This window comes from Peromyscus eremicus, chromosome 2, assembly GCF_949786415.1.
Source record: "Peromyscus eremicus chromosome 2, PerEre_H2_v1, whole genome shotgun sequence".
Classification (NCBI taxonomy): Eukaryota; Metazoa; Chordata; class Mammalia; order Rodentia; family Cricetidae; genus Peromyscus; species Peromyscus eremicus.
This window is the reverse complement of record NC_081417.1, coordinates 63,780,762-63,802,738: the sequence shown is the minus strand read 5'-3', so window position 1 is coordinate 63,802,738 and position 21,977 is coordinate 63,780,762. Positions and strand designations below refer to the sequence as shown.

At 45.9% G+C, this 21,977-nt stretch overlaps 1 protein-coding gene and 1 pseudogene across 1 annotated transcript; both read left to right on the top strand.

Moving 5' to 3' along the window:
- The first annotated feature begins 1,977 nt into the window (after nucleotides 1-1,977).
- Nucleotides 1,978-3,443, top strand: LOC131904678 (olfactory receptor 13C7-like). The gene is made up of 2 exons (XM_059255742.1): nucleotides 1,978-1,985; nucleotides 2,483-3,443. The coding sequence occupies exons 1-2, from the start codon at nucleotides 1,978-1,980 to the stop codon at nucleotides 3,441-3,443; spliced, it is 969 nt and encodes a 322-aa protein (XP_059111725.1).
- Nucleotides 3,444-8,301: 4,858 nt separating this feature from the next.
- Nucleotides 8,302-10,265, top strand: LOC131904754 (olfactory receptor 13C7-like; annotated as a pseudogene).
- Nucleotides 10,266-21,977: the final 11,712 nt, after the last annotated feature.

Below are 21,977 nucleotides of genomic sequence, written 5' to 3'. Positions count from 1 at the left end.
CAGGTTCTCTAGTTGGCAGTCTGGAATTCAGGCTCTCTTGTTGGTAGTCTGTGACCCCATTTGCTTTGCTGACTCTTCCGAGGGGACATTCTCAGATCCTTGTGGCAGCCCTGTGGCATGTAGAATCCTTTCCACTCAGTAAATATGATTTCTCACCTGATGGGACCAGACTCAACTGGACAAACTTAAAGTCAACTACCATGGGACTTTAGTCGCACTGATAAAGGTCCTTCACGACAATACCTGGGTGCTGTTGGCTCACCGGAGGGTGCATGGGAGTCTGCCTAGAAGTGAACAACTTCTCCAGAAGTCAGTAGTCATCAAATAAATAGAAGGAAATCTATTTCAGGAGGGAAATGAGGCATTGCCATAGTCCTGGAGGGAGGAGACAGGACAAGATGGAGGACCTATAATGTACTGGAAAGTTCTAGTTCTCACCCTGAGTAAGGCATGCATGATGTGAATTTTATTTTTCTCTTAAAGAGTATACATTTTTTATTCTTCTTAAATTTTAATTGCACTTATTTATGTAGTGTGTGTGTATGTGTAAGTGTTTACCCCTGTACATGTGTACCACATACGGAGTCAGAGGGTAACTTAAAGGTGTCAGTTCTCTTCTTCCATAATGTGGGTCCTGGGGATCAAATACAGGTCATCAGGTTTGGCAGGCTTGATAGCAAATGTTCAGATTTATTTATGGCCCCTCTCATGCCCTTTAAGGCCTGGGCTGTGGCAGGAGCTTGCCTTGTGATTGGGTCCAGCTAAGAAGGAAACTTTGAGAACCTTTTGTACAGTACTGAGCTCTTGAATTTGCAAACAGCCAAGGATCCCAAGCCACAAGGATTTTCCCTTTGCAATGTGTGGGTCCCACATTCTCCCCAGATTATTATAGTATGCACTGAGAGTTCTCACGAGTTAGACGCTTATTCCAACAGGGCCAGGATGACCGTTCTCCAGCGCTTCCCAACAACCCAAGTAGGAGGAAAGTATTTCTGCAGAGACTTCAGACTAATTGGATCACAGGGACATAGTCCCAGGTGTAGGGAAAGTTTCTGAACTTTGTCACTCTAGTTTTGTAACTTCAAATCACATCGGGGACTAGAATAATCCCGGCAGCAGAGTGCGGTTTACATCGCTTTGCCTAGGTCTCCAAAGGCCCTTTGTGGATTGATTCAAACAGAACATAACAAGAAAACAAAACATGACCTGAGGTACTCACTCCTTTGGCTGGTGCTTCCAGCCAGGTCTGCTGTTTCTGACTGCTGGGCTATTTCTCGCTCTCAAAGAAAGTGATTTTATCAGCATATTTATCAAAAAGGTAAGCTAGCACTGTATGTGTGTGTATGTGAGTGTGTGTGTGTGTGTGTGTATGTGTGTGTGTGTGTACCCCAGGCCCATAGGCAAGCACTCTACCACTGAGTTAGCTCCCTAGACCTGAAGAAACACTTTTTTAAATTACATCTGTGTGTGCGCATGTGTGTGTGTGTGTGTGTGTGTGTGTGCGCGCGCGCTCACATGCATGCTCACACTGAGGCATGCTCACAGAGGTCTGAGGATGACTTGCAGGAGTTGGTGCTTTCCTGGTATCGTGTAGACCCTGGGGGTCAAACCGAGGTTGTCAGGCTTGGAAGCAAGTGTCTACCTGTTGAGCTGAGAACACTTTTAAAAGAATAAAGAAACTCTTGTGAGCCAGTCACATTCCTGGCTTCCTACCTGATGTGAGGAGGCATGTGGAAATCCGAAGGTGCGAGAAAAGGGCGCATCAGTGATGTAAGGAAAGGTCAAAACAGAGAAATTCATGAGATCAAATCGTCCTTGTATGGAATGCCTCAGTAGCAGTGAGGTCCAAAAAATGAGCATCTCCACAGAGGAGGGGAGCCTTAGCCATTCCCACGCCCCGACCAGTGCCAGTGGGTGTCAATGCCAGTTCTTTTAATGAACGTTTCAGAAGATTTCAGCTTATGTGATCATATATGAATGAATGAGTGACTGGCTCAGGATCATGTGTATCATGAAAATGAATAAGGAAAGAGGAAGAAGGCAGCCTTCAGGAGCGCTCACACAGGGGCATGACCGGGAGTTGAGACACAATTTTAGGGGTTTCAACCAGACCTAGGCTCCATGGGTGAAATTTTTCAAGTAAAATATAGTATTTCTTGACAAAGCTGAGAAAAATAAGTTGTTCACAAATGGTCCAACTTCAACTAAATGTTATGATACCTGTTTTAAATGTGATTAGCAAAATTAAATTTACCCAGATGACATTTCAAACATCTCTTCGAGTGGCCAGATACCACCAAGCAGGCGCTGTTCGGGTTTCCTGCACTGGATTCAGAATAACATGGATGACCACTTCTCACAGATCATCAGAGCTCTGAGCCAACTGCTCATCAAGGAGGTCTTTCTCACAGGTTCCCTTGGCATTACAGGCACCCAAGAATCCTGCAGGTGACCTTCTGAGTTCCTGCCACATAGGAGGAAGCATGGAGAGAGCCAATAAGACCTCCCCTGTGACCGGCTTCATTCTCCTGGGTCTCTCCGCCCACCCAACGCTGGAGAAAACCTTCTTCCTGCTCATCCTGCTGATGTACCTGGTGATCCTGCTGGGCAATGGGGTCCTCATCCTGGTGACCATCCTCGATGCCCACCTGCACACGCCCATGTACTTCTTCCTGGGGAACCTCTCCTTCCTGGACATCTGCTACACCACCTCCTCAGTCCCCCTTGTGCTCGACAGCTTCCTGACCCCCAGGAAGACCATCTCCTTCTCAGCCTGTGCGGTGCAGATGTTTCTCTCCTTTGCCATGGGAGCCACGGAGTGTGTGCTCCTGAGTATGATGGCGTTTGATCGTTATGTGGCCATCTGCAACCCCCTTAGGTACCCAGTGGTCATGAGCAAGGCTGTCTACGTGTCTATGGCCGTCAGTTCCTGGGTGGCTGGAGGCATCACAGGCACAGTGCAGACATCTTTGGCAATGCGGCTGCCCTTCTGTGGGGACAATGTCATCAATCACTTCACCTGTGAGATCCTGGCTGTCCTGAAACTGGCCTGTGCTGACATCTCCATCAATGTGATTAGCATGGGGGTGGCCAATGTGATCTTCCTGGGGGTCCCAGTTCTGTTCATCTTTGTCTCCTACATCTTCATCCTCGTGACCATCCTGAGGATCCCCTCTGCTGAGGGGAGGAGGAAGGCCTTCTCCACCTGCTCTGCCCACCTCACTGTGGTGATCGTCTTCTATGGGACCATCCTCTTCATGTACGGGAAGCCCAAGTCCAAGGACCCACTGGGGGCAGACAAGCAGGACCTTGCAGGCAAGCTCATCTCCCTCTTCTATGGGGTGGTGACCCCCATGCTGAACCCCATCATCTACAGCCTGAGGAACAAGGATGTGAGGGCTGCTGTGAGGAGGCTGCTGAGTCAGAAACACTTCAAGCAGTGATGGTGAAGGCCGCAATGGTTCTTGTATAATCCTTCATCAAGAACTATACAATAAATCCCAATCCACAGAAGGGCATTGTATGAATGGGAAGATATTAATGGCAATTCTCCCGCCTCATTCTAGGAGCAGTTCCCCCAATGTGCATAGCCATTCCATTGAACACTCTGGGTATCACACATTGTTTTAAAGATTTTTAAACATTATCGATGTGTGTGTGTGTGTGTGTGTGTGTGTGTGTGTGTGTGTGTGTGTGAGAGAGAGAGAGAGAGAGAGAGAGAGAGAGAGAGAGAGAGAGAGAGTTTATGTGCACCACATGCATGAAGGAATCCACAGAAGCCAGAAGAGGGTGTCAGATTCTCCCCTTCCACCGGAACTGGAGTTACAGGTGGCCATGACTACCATGTGGGTGCTGGGAACTGAAGTAGATCCTGTGCAAGAACAGTAAGTGCTCTTAACCACTGAGCTGTCCCCCCAGCCCACATTTCATGGATGCTAGCAATACAGAGGCCAAGAAAAATGACCATTCATCCAGCAAGAGGCTCTAACTCAGGCTTCCCGATTCCATTCCTCAGCTTCTCTGCAAATACTGAAAATAGTAGATGAGTCCCTGCTCTCCTCCCTACCTCCCTTCCTCTCTCCCTCCCTCCCTCCCTCCCTCCTTTCTCTGGGAGGACAGAATCTCACTATGAAGCTGAGGCTGGCCTCAAACTCAGGATCTTCCTGCCTCCGCTGTGTCTTTCCGTTTACATTAAGTTGTACTTTGATATACCAGTAGCACAGTAGTAATAGCTGCCCTTTTCCTTGTCTATCCACAATAATACAAATGCTTAATAAACGTCTTCTGAATTGTTCTCTTCCTGTGTGCTCAGACGCACTCTCTTGTCCTACATCACGATCCTTGCCTGAAGTCATTTGTTCCCTCAATATAAACAGCAGAATGAGGACGTTTTGGCAAAACCAATGCCAGGTTAACAAAAACTTCTGTTTTTTTCTTTTCTCTTTTGGAGGTTTTACTCATTCCTAGTTTTGTCCCTGGATAGCAGTGAACATCCCTTATGAGTAATTAGAATAATATAATATAATTGTAACAATATAATGTAATTGTATTACTATGTATAATAATTATAATAATATAATAACTGAGATAATTGGAATGTTGACATCAACCCAAAGGAGAAGGATAAAACCAACAATCAAATAAGTGGTCTTCAGAAAAGGAAGGAGAGGGTAATGCACACACACATACACACAGAGACACACATGCATACATGTACACACACATGCATACACAGGAGAGAGAGACAGAGACAGAGAGAGAGAGAGAGAGAGAGAGAGAGAGAGAGAGAGAGAGAGAGAGAACTCTGAGGGCTTTGTCATTTTCATTGTCAGTGATGTTTTCGTGGAATTAAGATGCTGTGACTTGAGTATCTATGGCGGGAGGAGGGGCTGGGTGTGAGGCACATGCCTGCAATCCCAGCACTCAGGAGGCAGAGACAGAAGGAACACCCAAGCTTGAAAGGCAAGGCCAGCCTGGGCTACATAGCAAGACCTTGTTAACAACAACAACATGACAAAAAAGTCCACCAGACTTTATGAATGAACACTATGAGTGTTTTACTGGGAATAAAGAGATGTTATTTTTACCAAATGAAAATCTATAATATTCAATAGAAAAGTAGAGAAGACAACACAAAGATAAATTCTTGTTTTGAAACAATGTGTTCTTTTTATTACCTCTTCCTGAGGGGCACATGTGTGCCATGGCATGTGTGTGGAGGCCAGAGGACAACTTGAGGAAGCCGATTCTCTCCTTCTACAATGTGGGTTCCCAGGATCAAACTCAAGTCATCAAGCTTGGTGGCAAGCCCCTTAACCAGCTGAGCCATCTTGCCAGCCCCAAAACAAATTCTCTAATTATAAATCAACTCAAATTGTTTGTTTAGACTTCAGAGGGAAAAAAACATGAGAAGATTTAATTTGCTGAAGAAAAAAAAATACAGGAGGCCCAGAAGAGACCAGGGTCAAGATTTTATGACGCATCTGCCACAGAATTTAGAACCGAGCGTAAGAACTGAGCACCTTGCCCTGGAGGCAGACTGGTGGAAGACAAATACTCCTGAAAAGGAAAAGCAGACTGGGGGGGGGGGGGGGGTTCAGCTCTCTGGTGGGGTGCTTCCTCAGCACGGTGTTTAGTATGTAGTTCAGGTTGGCCTTGATCCTCCGCCCTGTCACAGCTTCCCAAGGGCCGGGTTACAGGTGTGAACTCATGCCCCTTTTCTTTACTCATTTGAACAACCCACTGAGTTTAGAGTTACTAGGATGTTCATGGATGTGGGGCTGTTTCTTGGGTCATGGTTAACTTACAAGTAGCTGCATCCCTGAAGAAAAATGACTCCCTGTCCCCATCAGCCATGAACTGCCCAAAGCTCCTCGGCTGGGCGTGGGGTCACATGTGGCCCTCCCCAACCAATTTATGACGTTTTTAAAGGAAGGGACTTGAATGAAGGATGGAAGCATCAGGGCAGTGACAGGCAGCTTGCTTGGTGACAAAAGCCCCAGATGTCCTGGGCACCTGCTCTGTCCGTCATATTGCAGTCCACCTCATGACACAGATCCAGGAAATAAAACAAAGGGGAAAATACTGAAAAGGGCCAACAATATGGCTCATCAGGTAAAGGCCCTTGCCACCAAGCCTGACAACATGAGTTCAATTCCCAGGACCCTCACTGTGGAAGGAAGTAGTCTTCTGACCTCTACAGGCATGCCATGGCACATGTGCACCAATACTCCCCCTATAAATAAGTAGACAAATAAATAATAAATAAATGTAATTTAAAAAATCTAATACTGAGAAAAAAGAAAAGAACAAAGCTATCCACAGGTGATACGTTGTCTCTCTGAAAAGAATTAAATCCACGTACTCTGCTGTGATGCCCGTGAACCACAGCAATGACCAGCACGGTGTGATGACACTAACAGTGCATTCGTGGCACACACACCTTAGCAGTAACCAGCAGCTCTCTAATTGCACTTCAGATCTGCTCATCAAGAGGGACATCATGCCGAGTACTGGAAACGCAGACAACTGCCCAGGGCGAGTGAAGTCGTGGACCTCGGAGGACAACCTACAACCACCACTTTACTAACCCTGAATCATCCCTAACTACATCTGAACATTTGTCCTTACACCCACAGGTAAGTGTAGACCTTGCCCCCATCAAGGAAAGTTGTTTTTTGGGGTTTTTTTTTTTTTTTGGTTTTTTGTTTTGTTTTGTAACAGATGAAGATCATTATAGAAAACCACACCTGATCAAAATGTAGTGGCAGGGCTGTAGAGATGGCTCTGAGGTTAAGAGTACTTGCTGCTCTTGCAGAGGAACTGGTTTTGATCCCAGCACCCACATCGTGGCTCACAACCATCTGTAACTCCAGTTCCAACAGATCCAGTGTCCCCTTCTGACCTCCATGGGCACCAGACATGGACACGGCACAAAAACATACGTGCAGACAAGACACTCATGCACATAAAATAAATAAATCAAAATTGCAGAGTTGTGGTACACAGTCCCGTTTTATACATCTACAACACAGCTCCTGTACCAAAGGCTCAGTGATCACTATGAAAGAGAAGCTAGAAGGATTATAAGAGCTGAGGGAACAGGGGGTTTGCTGTGAGAGTGTGTCTCAGAGAAATGTCAGAAGCTACACCTGTGAAATCTCACCAATAGGTCTACCTAAGCATGACCTGGAGAAGGACTTCACCAACAGGAACGCTAATACGGGAGGCTGACAGCTCACAAGGCCTCAGTCCCATCCAAAGAACCACAGACAACTAAGGGATGCTGGAAGAAAGAGAAATAGTCTTCCTCAGGGAAGATCATACCGACTGTTTATCCAATATGAAAGGGTCAGCCCTGAAAACATATATACAAGTAACGTTACACAGACTGAGCAAGTTGGATTCATGTATTAAGAAATATATAAGTGTACACACACGTGTAACAACAATTAAAGGAAAAGAGGCCATGAACTTGAAAGAGAGCAAAGGAGGGGTCCACAGGAAGGTTTGAAGGGAGGAAAGGGAAGGGGGAAATGATATTAAATCTCAAAGAAAATAAAAATCTAAACAATAAAAAATTAAATTTATTGCAAAATTACTAGAAATACAAAGTACAGTGATGTGACTGTGTGTCATCTGGCTGTCACGAAAGTCCTAAATCATCCAGGGGAAATGCATCAGGAAATAGGTGAGACCTGTATGAGATGCTATATTCGTAGTGATCACATATGGAAAGGAGAAGTAAAAAAATGATAGCTTCATGATGTGGAGAGAAACGCCAAAGCTGCAAGCCTGGGCAGAAACAGATCACCAACTAGAGAAGTAATCCTCTTTATTTTTAAATAAGAGATTGTGTGTGTGTGTGTGTGTGTGTGTGTGTGTGTGAGAGAGAGAGAGAGAGAGAGAGAGAGAGAGAGAGAGAGAGAGAGAGAGAGAGAGAGAGAGAGCGCCTAAGAAGGCCAGAGGCATCAGACCCCCCGCCCCCAGTGGAGTTCCAGGTGGTTGTGATCGCCACTCAAGGCAGGTGCTGGGAGCTGAACTTGGAGCCTCTGCAGGAGCAGCAAGCTCTTAACTACTAAGCCATCCCTTCAACTCAACAACCCTCCTTAGACTTAAGCTGTCAGCTGGACTTATGTCTTTGTGCATGCGGAGCTCCTCCTGTTTGGAGCCCAAGTATAAAGACTTCTGAGCATGCTAGCTCTAATGACTAGATCTACGTGGGGATTTTTCCTCTCTGAAAAGTCAAAAAGATCCCCAGTTAAGTGAAAGCTGTACATTTGCATTAGCAAGAAGCCCTTCATGGCGTTACCGGCCGTTACTCTCAAGGCTGTGAAAAGCCCTCCTTCAGCACGGGTTAGTGTGGCCGAGTTGAAGTCCTGCCTCTGTCACCAACTTGTGGGGAAGACTCCAAGAGGCCACTTCCCTGCCCCAGGTTCCAGCTGCTTTGGTGGACACAGAGAGCCCAGCAATGTCAGAGAAAACCACTCCAGCCACTGGTGCACTGGAGACTGTCACCCAGAGCAAGCCCAAAGTGTCCCTTGTCCCTCCCCATCAACCTATACCTCCCCCTCCATGCACTCCCAGTCCCAGCCTTTTTTGAGACAAAATCTCACTATATTGTCACACCGACTTCAGGCTCACTATGTAACACCATCTGCCCTTGAACTCACAGCAATCCTCCTGCTTCCACCCCACCAGGATTGAGATTATAGGTTTGTGACACCATGCCTGGTTTCAAAAGTACAACCCAGGCTGGCCTCAGATTTACGATCCTCCTGCTTGTCCTCTTCAGCGACTTGCCTTACCAGTCTGCACCACTGTGACAGGGCACTTCTCTCATCTGAAGGCCAGGAACAGTCCACTCACTTCTCATCACCCCTCACACATGTACTTCCTGTTATACGCCAGGGACTCGACCACACTTGGGCTACGTAGGTCTCTGCCCAAGGAAGCTTAGCGTGCAGTTGGTGCTTTGCAGATGACAAAGAGAGTGTCATCCCATGACTGCAGTGAGGACCTTCATATTTAAGAAATATTTCACCCAGTGATGGTAGCAAGGTCCCCTGTGATTGCCACCCACAGAAAGAAAGGATAGCATCAGGGGCCACTCAAAAAGCCAATAATCCCTTCTCTGTGATGGATTGGGTTGCCTGGAGCTCTCTGGCTGCCAGAGCTGGAGAAAACATTCTCTCTTGTGTCCAGCCTGCTGAGTTACATGGTTGTCTGGGTGACAGAGACCTCATTTTGGTGACCATCCTCAACTCTAACCTAAACACGCCTACGTAGTTCTTAGCGGGAACCTCTTCTTCGGAGACATCTGTAGCTAAAGAGTTTTCTCTCTGGGTCCCACCAAGCTCCGGCAGTCTGACAGCCCACTTATAAAATAAACACACAGACACTTATACCATTTAAACTGTTTGGCCTAATGGCTCAGGCTTCTTGTTAACTGTTCTTACATCTTAAATTAATCCATTTCTATAAATCTATACCTTGCCATGTGGCTTGTGGCTTACCAGCATCTTCACATGCTGCTTGTCATGGCAGCGGCTGGCAGTGTTTCTCTGCCTCAGCCTTCCACTTCCCAGAATTCTCCTCTCTCTTTGTCCCGCCTATACTTCCTGCCTGGCTACTGGCCAATCAGTGTTTTATTTATTAACCAATCAGAGCAACATTTGACATACAGAACATCCCACAGCAGACATCTGCTACATGAGCTCCCCAGTCTCACTGGTCCAGGCTGCCTCCTGACCCCCAGAGAAGGCATCATTCTGGGCTTGGCTTGTGCAGCTGGCCTTTCTCTGGATGTGGCAGGAACAGTGTGCTCCTAAGCGTCGTGTTGTTTGATTACTACCTGGCTGTCCACTGACCTGAGGTCAGGAGCAAAGCTGCTAAGGTACTCAAGTCTCCTGGATCCTGGTGGCACTGCTCTGTCACCAACCACTTCACACAAGATCCCGGCTGTCCTGAAACTGGCCTGTGCTGACATCTCCATCAATGTCATCAGCATGCGGGTGGCCAATGTGATCTTCCTGGGGGTCCCAGTTCTGTTTATCTTTGTCTCCTACATCTTCATGCTCACCACCATCCTGAGGATCCCCTCTGCTGAGGGCAGGAGGAAGGCCTTCTCCACCTGCTCTGCCCACCTCACTGTGGTGATCGTCTTCTATGGGACCATCCTCTTCATGTATGGGAAGCCCAAGTCCAAGGACCCACTGGGGGCAAACAAGCTCATCTCTTTCTTCTGTGGAGTTCTGACCCCATGACTGCTGTGAGGACCTTCATATTTAGGAAATATTTCTCTCAGTGGTGGTAGCAAGGTCCCCTATGATTGCCACCCACAGAAACGAAAGGATCGCATCAGGGGCCACTTAAAAGCCAAGACAGGCCAGTCAGGATTGTCTCTCATCCTTAAGCCAATGTTGAACTTTTCAAAAGCTGTCTTCTGAGTCTCATGTATTTAACAACTTAATCAGGTGTCAGACTTTAAAAATACCCTAATTTACTTCACTAAAAACATCCTAAATACACACTAACGCCGTTTAGACAGCAGCCACCAGAGCCGGCTGAGTGGCACTTACTGTACCTAACCCACAAACTTACCAGAGGCAAGTGAGACAGACTGGCACAGCCACAGGGCCACCCCTACTCTCACCAGGCATGAGAAGAATAAAGAGGAAACAGAAATGCCCACTAGACTTTCACCTACCAGGTTTTGTTCTCCTGAAGGGCTAAGAAGACACAAAGGGAAGTTCCCCACCTAGATTGTCTGGAGACAATCTAACTGAAAACTGATAGCATTTTAACACAGCAGAACTGAGCTGTTCTTTCACCATGCATGGCAGATTATGAAACATGGCTCATAAATTAAGTTTAAGCCAAGTGTGGTGGTGCACACCTGTAATCCCTGTACTCTGGACGCTGAGGCAGAAGGACTGCAACCTGGAGCCAGCCTGGGCTCACAGTGGGACTCTATCTTAAAATAACAAAAGGCTGGGGAGACTGCTCAGTGGGAAAAACATCTACCATGCAAGCATGAAGTTTGGAATCTGGATCCTGCCAGGACCCACGTGAGTACCAGGTGGCTGTGGTGGTCTAGGACACAGAGGCTCCCTGGAACAAGCTGGCTAGCCAGACTAGTCAAAGTAGTGTGCTCTGGGTTCAAGAGAGAGAACCTGCCTCAAGAGTTCTCTCTTGCAATTAAGGAAGATGCCTAATGTCAACTTCTGGACTCCACATGCACACACATACACATGCATGCACACACATATGTATACACATGCATGCACACACATATGTATACACATGCATGCACACACACACAAGCAAAAAAAATAGAAAGGGAATACAGAATTTGGATTTGACATTGTCTGTATTTTAATAAATATATATGTTCTGGAAAAAAAAAGTCAGGAAGAGGAAGAGGACAGAGAAGGACAGAAGAAAAGGAAGGAGGGAGTGGTGGGAGGAGGGAGAGGTAAGTCGGTTGTGACCGAGTCTGTTTGAGTGACAGTTCCCTGGGTTTGTTACCAGAAATTCCCAACACCCTTTGACAGGAGCCCACTGTGAAGGTCCAAGAAGGTAAAAGCCACGGCAGCCCCTGAGCATCCATGGTTCAGCAGAACAGACACTGGAATGGGACTTCTTACGGGTGACCATGAGCAGATAGCTTGATCCCTCTTGGCTTGTTTCTCCACATCTAACATGTCTTAGTCACTGTTCTATTGTGTGATGAAACACCACAGCCAAGGCAACGTATAAAAGAAAGCATTTAATTGGAGGCTTGCTTACAGCTTCAGAGGGTGAGTCCATGACTGTCACGGCAGGAAGCAGGGAGCTGGAGCAGCAGCTGAGAGCTTACATCTGATCCACAGGCAGCAGGGAGAGAGAGACAGAGACAGAGAGATACAGAGAGAGAGACAGGGCCTACTGTAGGCTTTTTGAAAACTCAGATCTCACTGACACACCTCCTCCAACAAGAACACACCTCCTAATCCTTCCCAAACAGTTCCACTAATTGGGGATCAAGCATTTGAACAGATGAGCCTATGAAGGCCATTCTCATTCAAATCACCACTGAGCACCTCATTTTATAAAGATCAGATTCCGTAAACAAGTGCTTTGTAGACGGTGAGGACAACCGAACAGAGGGTGTTACTAATGATGCTGCTGTGACACTGTTTGTTGCCCTGTGGTGTACAAAATGGAGTGAGACTAGTTCTTGCCAATAATAGTAGCCACAGGATGGATAAGAGGATCTGAGACGCTGATGATGAGGGACATAGCGGTTTTATGGGAAGTTATACTTAATTCTGAGAGTATCAGAAGACACAGAAAAGAAAATTGAGAAAGCAAATTCATTTTTGAGAGTATATCTTAAACTTTTATTAAAATTATATGTAAGTCTTCTTAAATGCATTTACAATGAATTGCCTACAATTAAGGATATGTACACACACACACACACACCCCACACACACACACACTTTAGAGACAGGTCTTATTGTAGCCCAGGCTAGTTAAGGATGACCTCAAACTCCTGATCCTCCTTCTACCACCTCCAGAGTGCTAGGATATGGGCATGTGACACCTAGGATGCTCTTTTTTTTCCCCTTAAGACAGGGTCTTACTCTGTAGCCTGGCTGTCCTGAAATGTAGACCAGGCAAGCCTTGACTTCACGGAGAGTCACCTGCCTCTGCCTCCCAAGAACTGGACTTGGTGTGAACATCTGTGCCTGGGCTAGGATGCATGTTTTTGAAACAGACTTTCACTTTCTTAACATGAGTTTAGGAAGCTCTGGGTTGTAGCAGAGCCAGCTGAAACCTTTGCCACTGCAGATGCCCAAGTGTGACATCTAGTGGCCATTCAAGCCAAATTCAGGCATTCACAGGGCCCTAGAGGGAAATTTAGCAGAGGTTCCTCTAAGTGGCACGTAGAACTCTGCTCACCCGGCATCTCTCCACACCTCCCGAGAGGGGCAACTTGGCGTTTCCAAATTATAGATGTTTCATTCGTGGCCGCCACAATCTTCCTGGAGCTGACACGTGTGCTCTTCAGCAGCTGCTTCCTTCCTGGTCTCGTGCAGTTTTGTGCCTCTGCACACAGACACCTGGTCCCTTCCCTTCTGGGCGGCGGCTGTTCTCCTGATGCCAAGTCTCTCCCCTGGCAGCTGTAACAGCCCCCCCACCTTCACCTGCGCTAAAATCACCCAGTATCTGTCTGATGCCGAACAAACAGGACACGCCAAAAACCCAACAAATACCTCAGCTCTAGCTCAGTGGTTTGGTTTGTTTTGTGGCTGTTGTTTTCTAGAAGCCGGTCCCCAGAGTGTTGTTTAGTGGAAAACTCCAAATTTAAAGTTTCTCTGCTTTGGTTGAACCATGGAGTGCAGGGACTGGAGACACAATGCAGTGTGTGTGTGTGTGTGTGTGTGTGTGTGTGTGTGTGTGTGTGTGTTGGGGGGGGCTGGGTCTGCTGAGCTGACCATTCATAGTCACCCCTAGTCCCTGTTTCGCTACTAGCCTCTAGTTAGGCACAAGTCACCACTACAAAGGAAAAATCAGAAATTTTATAAGAATAGCTCTACTCACACTCAAGAAAAAAAAAACAGTTAGCCAATTAAGAGAGAAATGACCTTTAAAAAAAAAAGAAGGAAAGAAAAGAAACTCACATTAACTGAAAAGACATTGACAAAGTTTCAGAGTTACTGCCTTAAGATATTTCAATTTCAGATGGTTTCACAGATTAATGTCACTGGGAGAAAAAAAAAAGCATTCAGGGAACAAAAAGCTTTAGTATTGTTCAAACTGTTTTAGAATACACACACACACACACACACACACACAAACACACACACACGCAAAAAAAAAAAACAAAAAAAAAAACAAAACTCTTCCACTGGGCAGTGGTGGCACACACCTTTAATCCCAGCACTCGAGAGGCAGAGGTAGGTGGATCTCTGTAGAGTGAGTTCCAGGACAGGCTCCAAAGCTACACAGGGAAACCATCTTGGGAAAAAAAAAAAATCTCTTCCAAATCCCTTTAACCAAGCCAGCACAGCGCTGATATCAAACATGATAAAGAAGGGACAAGAAGAGAAAGCCTCGAAGCCAGCACATTAATATATGTCATTCATAGGTGTAATAGAATCCAGCAACACGCTAAAAGAGTAATAACGTGTGTGTGTGTGTGTGTGTGTGTGTGTGTGTGTGTGTGTGTGTTGAAAGCACATGCAGTGTGGGTGTATGCAGAATCCAGAAGAGGACCAGGACATTGGATTTCTACCATATCTCCTTGGGACAGCATCTCTCACTGAATCTGAAGTTCGACTTTTGGCTAGGCTGTCTGGCCAAGGAGCTTCCAGGCTCTACCTGTCTCCTCCCGTCAATGCTGGAGTCACAGGCATGTGCAGCCATGCTTGGCTTTTACATGGATGCTGGGGATGCACACTCAGGTCCTCATGCTTGCGGAGCAAGAGCTCTTACCCACTGAGTCATCTCCCCACCCCTTTTATTTTCAGTGGAAAGATAAAACAATTTAAGGACATATACTGGCATAACTCCCTATACTCCTATACATAGAGAGAAAAAAAATCTCAATAGACTCCTCAAAGTTACTTTAAAAGATTAAAATAAACTTCTGAATTTTAAATCATGCTAATAAAATAATTGATAATTTTTAATAAAAATAAAAGGATGTTTCTAATTTTAAAAAAATGTTAGGAATTATAGCTAATGCTCCAAAAGCAGACGGATTCATTATAACAACAATGATCTGGAAATGTCAACTGTCTAGGGGTCTTGAAATGATACAGTCTAGGGGTCATGATCCTCCTGCCTCTACCACAAAGTGCTAGAATTACAAGTGTGCATCCCTACCCCCACCCTAAGCTTTCAAAAAGGGATTTTTAAAATCCATAGAGGGCTGGCAAGATGGCTCAGTGGGTAGAAACTTGCCACCAAGCCTGACAACTAATTAATTCCAGGTTCCACATGGTGGAAGGAGAGAACCAACTCTTGAAAGTGTCCTCTGACCTACACTTGTGGGCTGTGTGCTACACACACACACACACACACACACACACACACACACACACACACTTAAAAATAAATCTTAAGAGAAAACACTAAGGTCAATGAAATGAAGCAATAGCACAGAATCTGGGAGGCAGATGGAGCCATCTTGCCACTGAGGGGTAGATTTGTGTCCCACTCCCCAGTGTCAGAATTGTTGGAAGGGCTTCAGGGGTGACACTTCCCTGTCTTCAGCTGGGAATTCCATGTCCCCAAGTAAGGAATGCCCAGGCTTGTTTCACCAGCCTTTGCTGTGGTATTAAAGGACTCAAACTGGTTAGTGGCTCACATCTTAGTTCCCCTGGGCAGACTGCAAGACCTGTCCCGTCTCGGGGTGACAGCTGACCAGGACCCCAGCAGCAGGAAACCCAACAGCAAGACAGGAGCAAACAGAAAGTGAACCCCAAGAAACAAGGCTGCTACAGAGCACCCCAGAAGACCGAAGTCCGGCACAAATGTCTCTGGGATAGAAGAGTGGGTTGAACTTCTGTGTACAGTGAAATTAGCTAAGAAGACAGCATGCTGCGACGCCTTCCTGGGGAAGGCAGGGTCAGAAGCTACTGTGGTTTCCTTTCCATGGAGGGAGGATGATAAAAAAGACCTAACGTGTTTAGAAAAGGAAATGGGACTTGAACCAGCTTCGTCTCACCCCACGCCTCTCAGCTCTGGGGAGCACTTGCTCTGCTAGGGCCTCGGTGGCTAAGAACAAATCCTTCTCTCAAGAGATTTCAGAACAAAATGGGAGAGGCAGTGTGAGCAGGGGTTGATGAATTACCCCATTCTTTCTCCCGGCGTCCGTGGCTTTCACCACCCAGCAAGACTTGATTCTTCAACAAAACAAACCTATGTGTGCCCAGGCTGGCCGAGGCGGTCCAAGTCCGGTCTCTTTAAGTCAGTAAGTGTGTGGGAACTCCCACCACTGCTTCCCAGAAACACTAAAGCTTCCAGGCCTCACACAAGCCAGGTCTGGCCTAAAGAAAACAGAGAGGTTGGAGGTGTGAGGGCCCTGGCAGAAAGGCTGTGTGTGGCAGAGGTTGGTTCGCAGCCTCCTGGCTTAACCACACTTCAGTGCGCTGGGGAAAGAATTTGAGTTGTCCTGCTCAGCTGTCTCCAGCTACACATTTCCCAGCATATCGGCAGTCCAGGGAAGAATTCCCACTGTTCTGGCTCTGGAAGCTTCTTAGGAAGCTTCTTCTGCGTTCCACACAATGGCACCCCCACCCCACCCTGACCCTGGCCGTCATAACAATGTTTTAACCCAACAACACATCCTACAAGAAGTAATATTTGACTTTCTATTTCAGGCAAAGGTATATTTATAAGCTTTTTTTTTTTTTTTTTTTGGCACTCCATATTCTAGATGGAGACTGTCCTGTGGAACAAATAGGAATTGCTTGTCATGAGGGATGAGTCCAAAACATATCACCAAGCAAGACAGACAGATACACGGACTAGTAGTGTCTTCTGAAAACTTCCATGGGTTCTGCATGTGCATTCCTTTAAAAAAAAAAAAAACATGTTTTGATACACTTGTATGTTTAGTTTTATATTTGTCCCTGAAAGTACTTCCTGTGGCATAATTTTATTAGTGCAAGATCACCTTAATGGCCTAAAATGTGGAAAAACACTTTAAAGGAGACTACTTCTTAGGGGCTCATTGAGTGAACGTGATTGCCAACAACCCTGATAACATGAGTGTGGTCCCTGGGAATTCTGATGGTGGAAAGAGAACCAAACCCTGCAAGGTGTCCTCTGACTTTCACATGGGCATCTGACCCCCACACAATAAACAGACAATGAATATTTTTTAAAGAATATTTTAAATATTAAATATTTTTTTTAAACAGATAGGTTCCTTCTTCAGACCCCACCCACACAGAGTCCTTATTTCCTTGGCAAGTAGAATAAACTTGATTTCATCATCTTTTACATACAAATTTGGTTGACTTTCTCATTGTTTCTTATACAGTCGTGTTCTCTTCTTTCAGTCACCATAGTTTTCTACTTGCATCATTGAGATATCGTGGGTCAGCATAAAACATATAACTTTTCCCATTAAAATAAATGAGTTCGGGGCTGGTGACGCAGCTCAATTGGCAGAGTGGTTGTCTAGCGTGCAGAAAACCATGAGTTCAGTTCCCCAACACTGTATAATAACCAAATGTGGTGGCATGTGCCTGTAGCCTCAGCGCTAGAGGCGTGAAGATCAGGAGTTCAAGGCTTCAACTACGGAGCAAGCTCTCACCCGGCCTGCATATAACATACTCTGGTTGTTTTCCCCATACACACCCTCCCTTAAGTTCCCCCACCTCTGCCAGCCCCTCTCCTTCCTTACAAACCTTTTCCTCTGTTTTCTAGTCTGTGTCTTGTTCGGTGTCCTGCAGGTTTAACAAGGGCTGTCTGTCTACAGGACGCCGCGTTTGAACTAGCCATCAGAACACAGTGGACTCACAGTGGGTTCACACCTGGATACTGTCTTCCCCTCCCCCGAACCTGTTAGCTGCCCACAGGTCAGCGCCAAGTAGCAGAATTGGTTGAGGCCCTTCCACCTCCATAGCTGACTGGTAGGCGGCCCTGACGTGTGTGTTCCTGGTGCCCACAGGAACAGCTGCTGTGAGTTCATGACTGCCGTGGCTTGTCATACTTACACACCTCTGAGCCAGGCAGGGTGGCACACACCTGCCTCTCAGTGCTGGGGAGGCTGAGGCAGGAGTCTCTAAAGCATGAGGCTAGCCTGGACTATACAATAAGATGCCGTTTCAAAAAGAGAAAAAGAGGATCTGGCGGGGTGAGGGGGAGTGTGTGGCTCCGTGGGAGAGGGTTGTTAGCATTCACAAGGCTCTGGGGTCCATCCTCAGCACCACAAACTAAAATAAAAACCCTACTTACAGAAACTTCCTCAGCTACAATAGGAAAATAAGTCAATAAAGAAGATATTAAAGCTTTTATCTTCATATGCATTGATTTTCTCACAGTGTCCAGGACAATCTTATACAACTAACTCATGATAAAATGGCTGTCACAGACTGAATTAGTGACCTTAACTATCCAGTTCAGACTCTCTGAATTATGAATTCCTTGACAAAATGGGTGAGACATTCTTTGTTCTTAATTCTCATTCGGGTTCCGATAAAGTGGGCATCATAATTATATTTTGGATGATGGGTACTAGTTGACTGTGTGCATCTAAAAGACACATTTGCATGTGGGATGGGCTTCATTGACTGTTTCCAGGTAACAGAACTGTCCTTCATCTTCTGAGACATGCTTCCAGAATGTGCAGAATAAAACCTTCCCTTCAGCATCTCGGAGCAGAGACGCGCTTAGGAGTGATTTGACTCTCCTAGCAAACAGGCTTCCTGAGAGCATACTGCACCTCATACCTTCTTCGTCCCTTTTTGCAGGCTAGAGTCAAGAGCTCTAGTAGACACTGTCTTAGTCACTGTTCTACTGCTGTGAAGAGATCCCACAGCCAAGGCAATGCTTATAAAAGACAGCATTTAACTGGGGGCTTGCTTACAGGTTCAGAGTCCATTGTCATTATGGAGGACAGCGTGGCGGCCTGAAGGCCGGCGTGGTGATGGAGAAGTAGTTGAGAGACATATCCTGATCTTCAGGCAGAGAGAGATTGGGCCTGGCATGAGCTGTTGAAACCTCAAAGCCCACCCTCACACATAGTTCCTCCAACAAGGCCACACCTCCTAATCCTCAAACAGTGCCATTCCCTGATGACTAAGCATTCAAATATACGAGCCTATGGAGACCATTCTGATTCAAACCACCACAGACATTTATGTTTGCATTTCAGTTCAGGCCCAAAAGCTTCCCACAAGCTCATTCATTGGAGAAGGAAGATTGTCTTCAACAGTTGCTGGAGACAGACTCACCACAGACTGCCTGTGCTTGAGGCTTCTGCCCTGGACAGGGAGTGAGCCAACCTCCAGGACTCTACCAGAGGCTCCAGGGGAGTCGTTCCTGCCTCAGCCTCTGAGACTATGTGCTTCTGCTGCAGACAAATATTGCCACAGTTGCTTCCAAGACCTGCATTCCCATCAGTAACCGGCTCTTTTAGTTAGGGTTTCTATTGCTGCGACGAAACACTATGAACAAAAAGCAAGTTGACGAGGAAAGGGTTTATTTGGCTCACACTTCCGGATCATAGTCCATCATTGGAGGAAGTCAGAACAGGAACTCAAGCAGGGCTGGAACCTGAGGACAGGAGCTGATGCAGAGGCCATGGAGGGGTGCTGCTTACTGGCTTGCTCCCCCTGGCTTGCTCAGCCTGATTTCTTATAGAACCCAAGATCTTCAGGCCAGAGAAGGCACCACCCACAATGGGCTGCCCCGCCACCCTCCCCCATTGATCACTAATTGAGAAAAATACCTTACAGCTGGATCTTATGGAGGCATTTCCTCAGCTGAGGCTCCTTCCTCTCTGATGACTCTAGCTTGTGTCGAGTAGACACACAAAACCAGTCAGGACACCTGCAGACTTGATTCTGCAAAGGACTGCAATCAGCTGGCACCCCAAAGCCCTTAAAGAACATTTGAGTTGTGGTGCTCCTCAGAGCCGTGATGACTTCGGGCTTGCATCCCGCTGCTACTAAGTTCAAACCTGTTTCACTCAAATCTCAAGGGGCAGCCTGCTTTGAGTTGTTTTCATTTTTTATTTTAATTTTAAATACATTCTAAAAGGTTGTTTTTATTATGTGCATCTGAGTGTTTTATTCTACGCATATGTGACAGAACTGTGTGTTGCATGTGTCCCTGGTGCCCATGGAGGCCAGGGCCATCAGATCCCCCAAAGCTGGAGTCGTGGATGCTGGGAGACACCTGATGTGAGCTCTAGGACCTTCCCAGAGTGTCTAAAGCAGCAGGTGCCCAGGCTGCTGAGCCATCTCTTCAGCTCCCTGTTTGAAGTTTTGTTTTCTCCCCACTTAAGGTTGTACCCTCAAATACTGACATAATCAACCCATAAGCTTAAAAGTGTTCCTTTAACCTGTCCAAAAATTTGTCAGAAAATAACGTAACTTTCTCATTATGTATCTGGAACACTAGGAGTTGACCTTTTCTCGTAAAAATAAATGCTGGGACTGTGGAGATGGCTCAGCAGCTGAAAGGATTGCCATTCCTCCATAGGACCTGGTTACTTTGGGAAGTAACTTTTTTTTAAAGATTTATTTATTATGTATACAGTCTGTCTGTATACCAGAAGAGGGTACCAGATCTCATTACAAATGGCTGTGAGGCACCATGTGGTTGCTGGGACTTGAACTCAGGACCTCTGGAAGAACAACCAGTGCTCTTAACCCCTGAGCCAACTCTCCAGCCTGGGAAGTAACTTTTGATAGACCAACTGTTGGAATTATTATGCTTAGTTGTTCCTATCTCATGTGTACGGGTGTTGTCTGTATGTCTGTGTATCACTTATGTGCCTGCCACTTGTTCTCAGCGGCAGACAAGGGTTTCAAGCTGGAGTAACTGATGGTTGTGAGCCTGCATGTGGGTGCTGGGAATCAAACCCTGGAAAGTCAGCCCGAGCTCATAACTGCTGAGCCGTCTCTCCAGCCCCTTGTTTTATTCACTGAAGTACTCAATTCTCTCATCCGTATCTCCTTGGACATTGTGTTCAGGGCCAATATTTACTCCATTTGAGTCTCAAACCACGCTCCACTGTGCCTCTAGGCATAACCAAAGAAGTCACTCTGACCCAAGTAAAACCCAGTTGTTTGCCAATATTTTCACCAGTTAGGAATTAAAGGAATGTAGCCATAGGACTTGAAAATAAATTGAAGTCTCTTTTTAGCCATTTTTTGTTTTTAGTAGAGACCAAGATCCCATTCATTGCAAAGCGTTTTCCTAGGTATGAATGCCTGCGTTTGAGCCAGGAATCACAAATGATTGACTGTTACCCAGCAGTGGGTGGGTGGGGTGGGATTCCTGGCACCTTTTTTTTTTTTTTTTTTAAAAGCAAAGGAAAAAACAACTGAGTAGAAACTTGCACTTTCAATAGCTTTTTGTGGGAATGTAGATCAAAGAGGCCAGTTTTCAAAAATCCCCTTCTTGCAATGATTATAAATATGATTGTGCAAAGCCAAAAAAAAAAAAGTGTGTTCCAGGTCAATAGACAACTGACTTAGACTTTGCCTTTGGGGGCATTAACTAACAAGGCGGCTTTAGTTTAACTTTTTCATCTAATGGACTCTGGATCAAATGTTTACTTTTAAAATCTAAATATTTGCTTTTGCTAAAGCTAAACTGAAATGCTTGAGCGTGGAGCGGAGCCCATCAGTACTGAAAAGAAAAGTCTTGTTGGAGGTTGATGTGAAACCTACTGTGGGCCTTTAAGCAAATGTATTATAAATCATTACATTTCCCTGGATAATTTTACCATTATATAGAATACACTTTAAAATTTGAATTAAATAAAATATTTTTAAACTAATTTTTAAGGTTATCTTATGAAGTACCGGGTTTCATTAGACATACAAATCAAGTGACCTACATAAATAAAAAGGCTTAACTATCTTCTGTGAGCAAATCTCCGGGGCCAGAAACCCTCAGTTTGAGCTGTGGAATCCCGAGCATTGGATGTAGGGGTGCCAGCCGCATCAAATAAGAATAGATAATTAATCTGGTTTTGAATTAAAATACTGGGTATCCTATGGTTGTCTGGCACTCTGATTCAATAAAACAACAAGAGACAAAAGCTTTATCTCGGAGTGCCTCGAATCTCTTCTTTCATGTTGGTGTTCTAACCTTTCTCCCTTTATTTGAAAGATGATTTTATTCCTGTGAGCTCACACATATGGGGTGGGGCAGGCAGAAGAGGAGCTGCCTCCCCTGGGGCTGGAGTTACTAACAGGTGGTTGGAGCTGCAGAACCCGAGGACTGGAAACTGAACA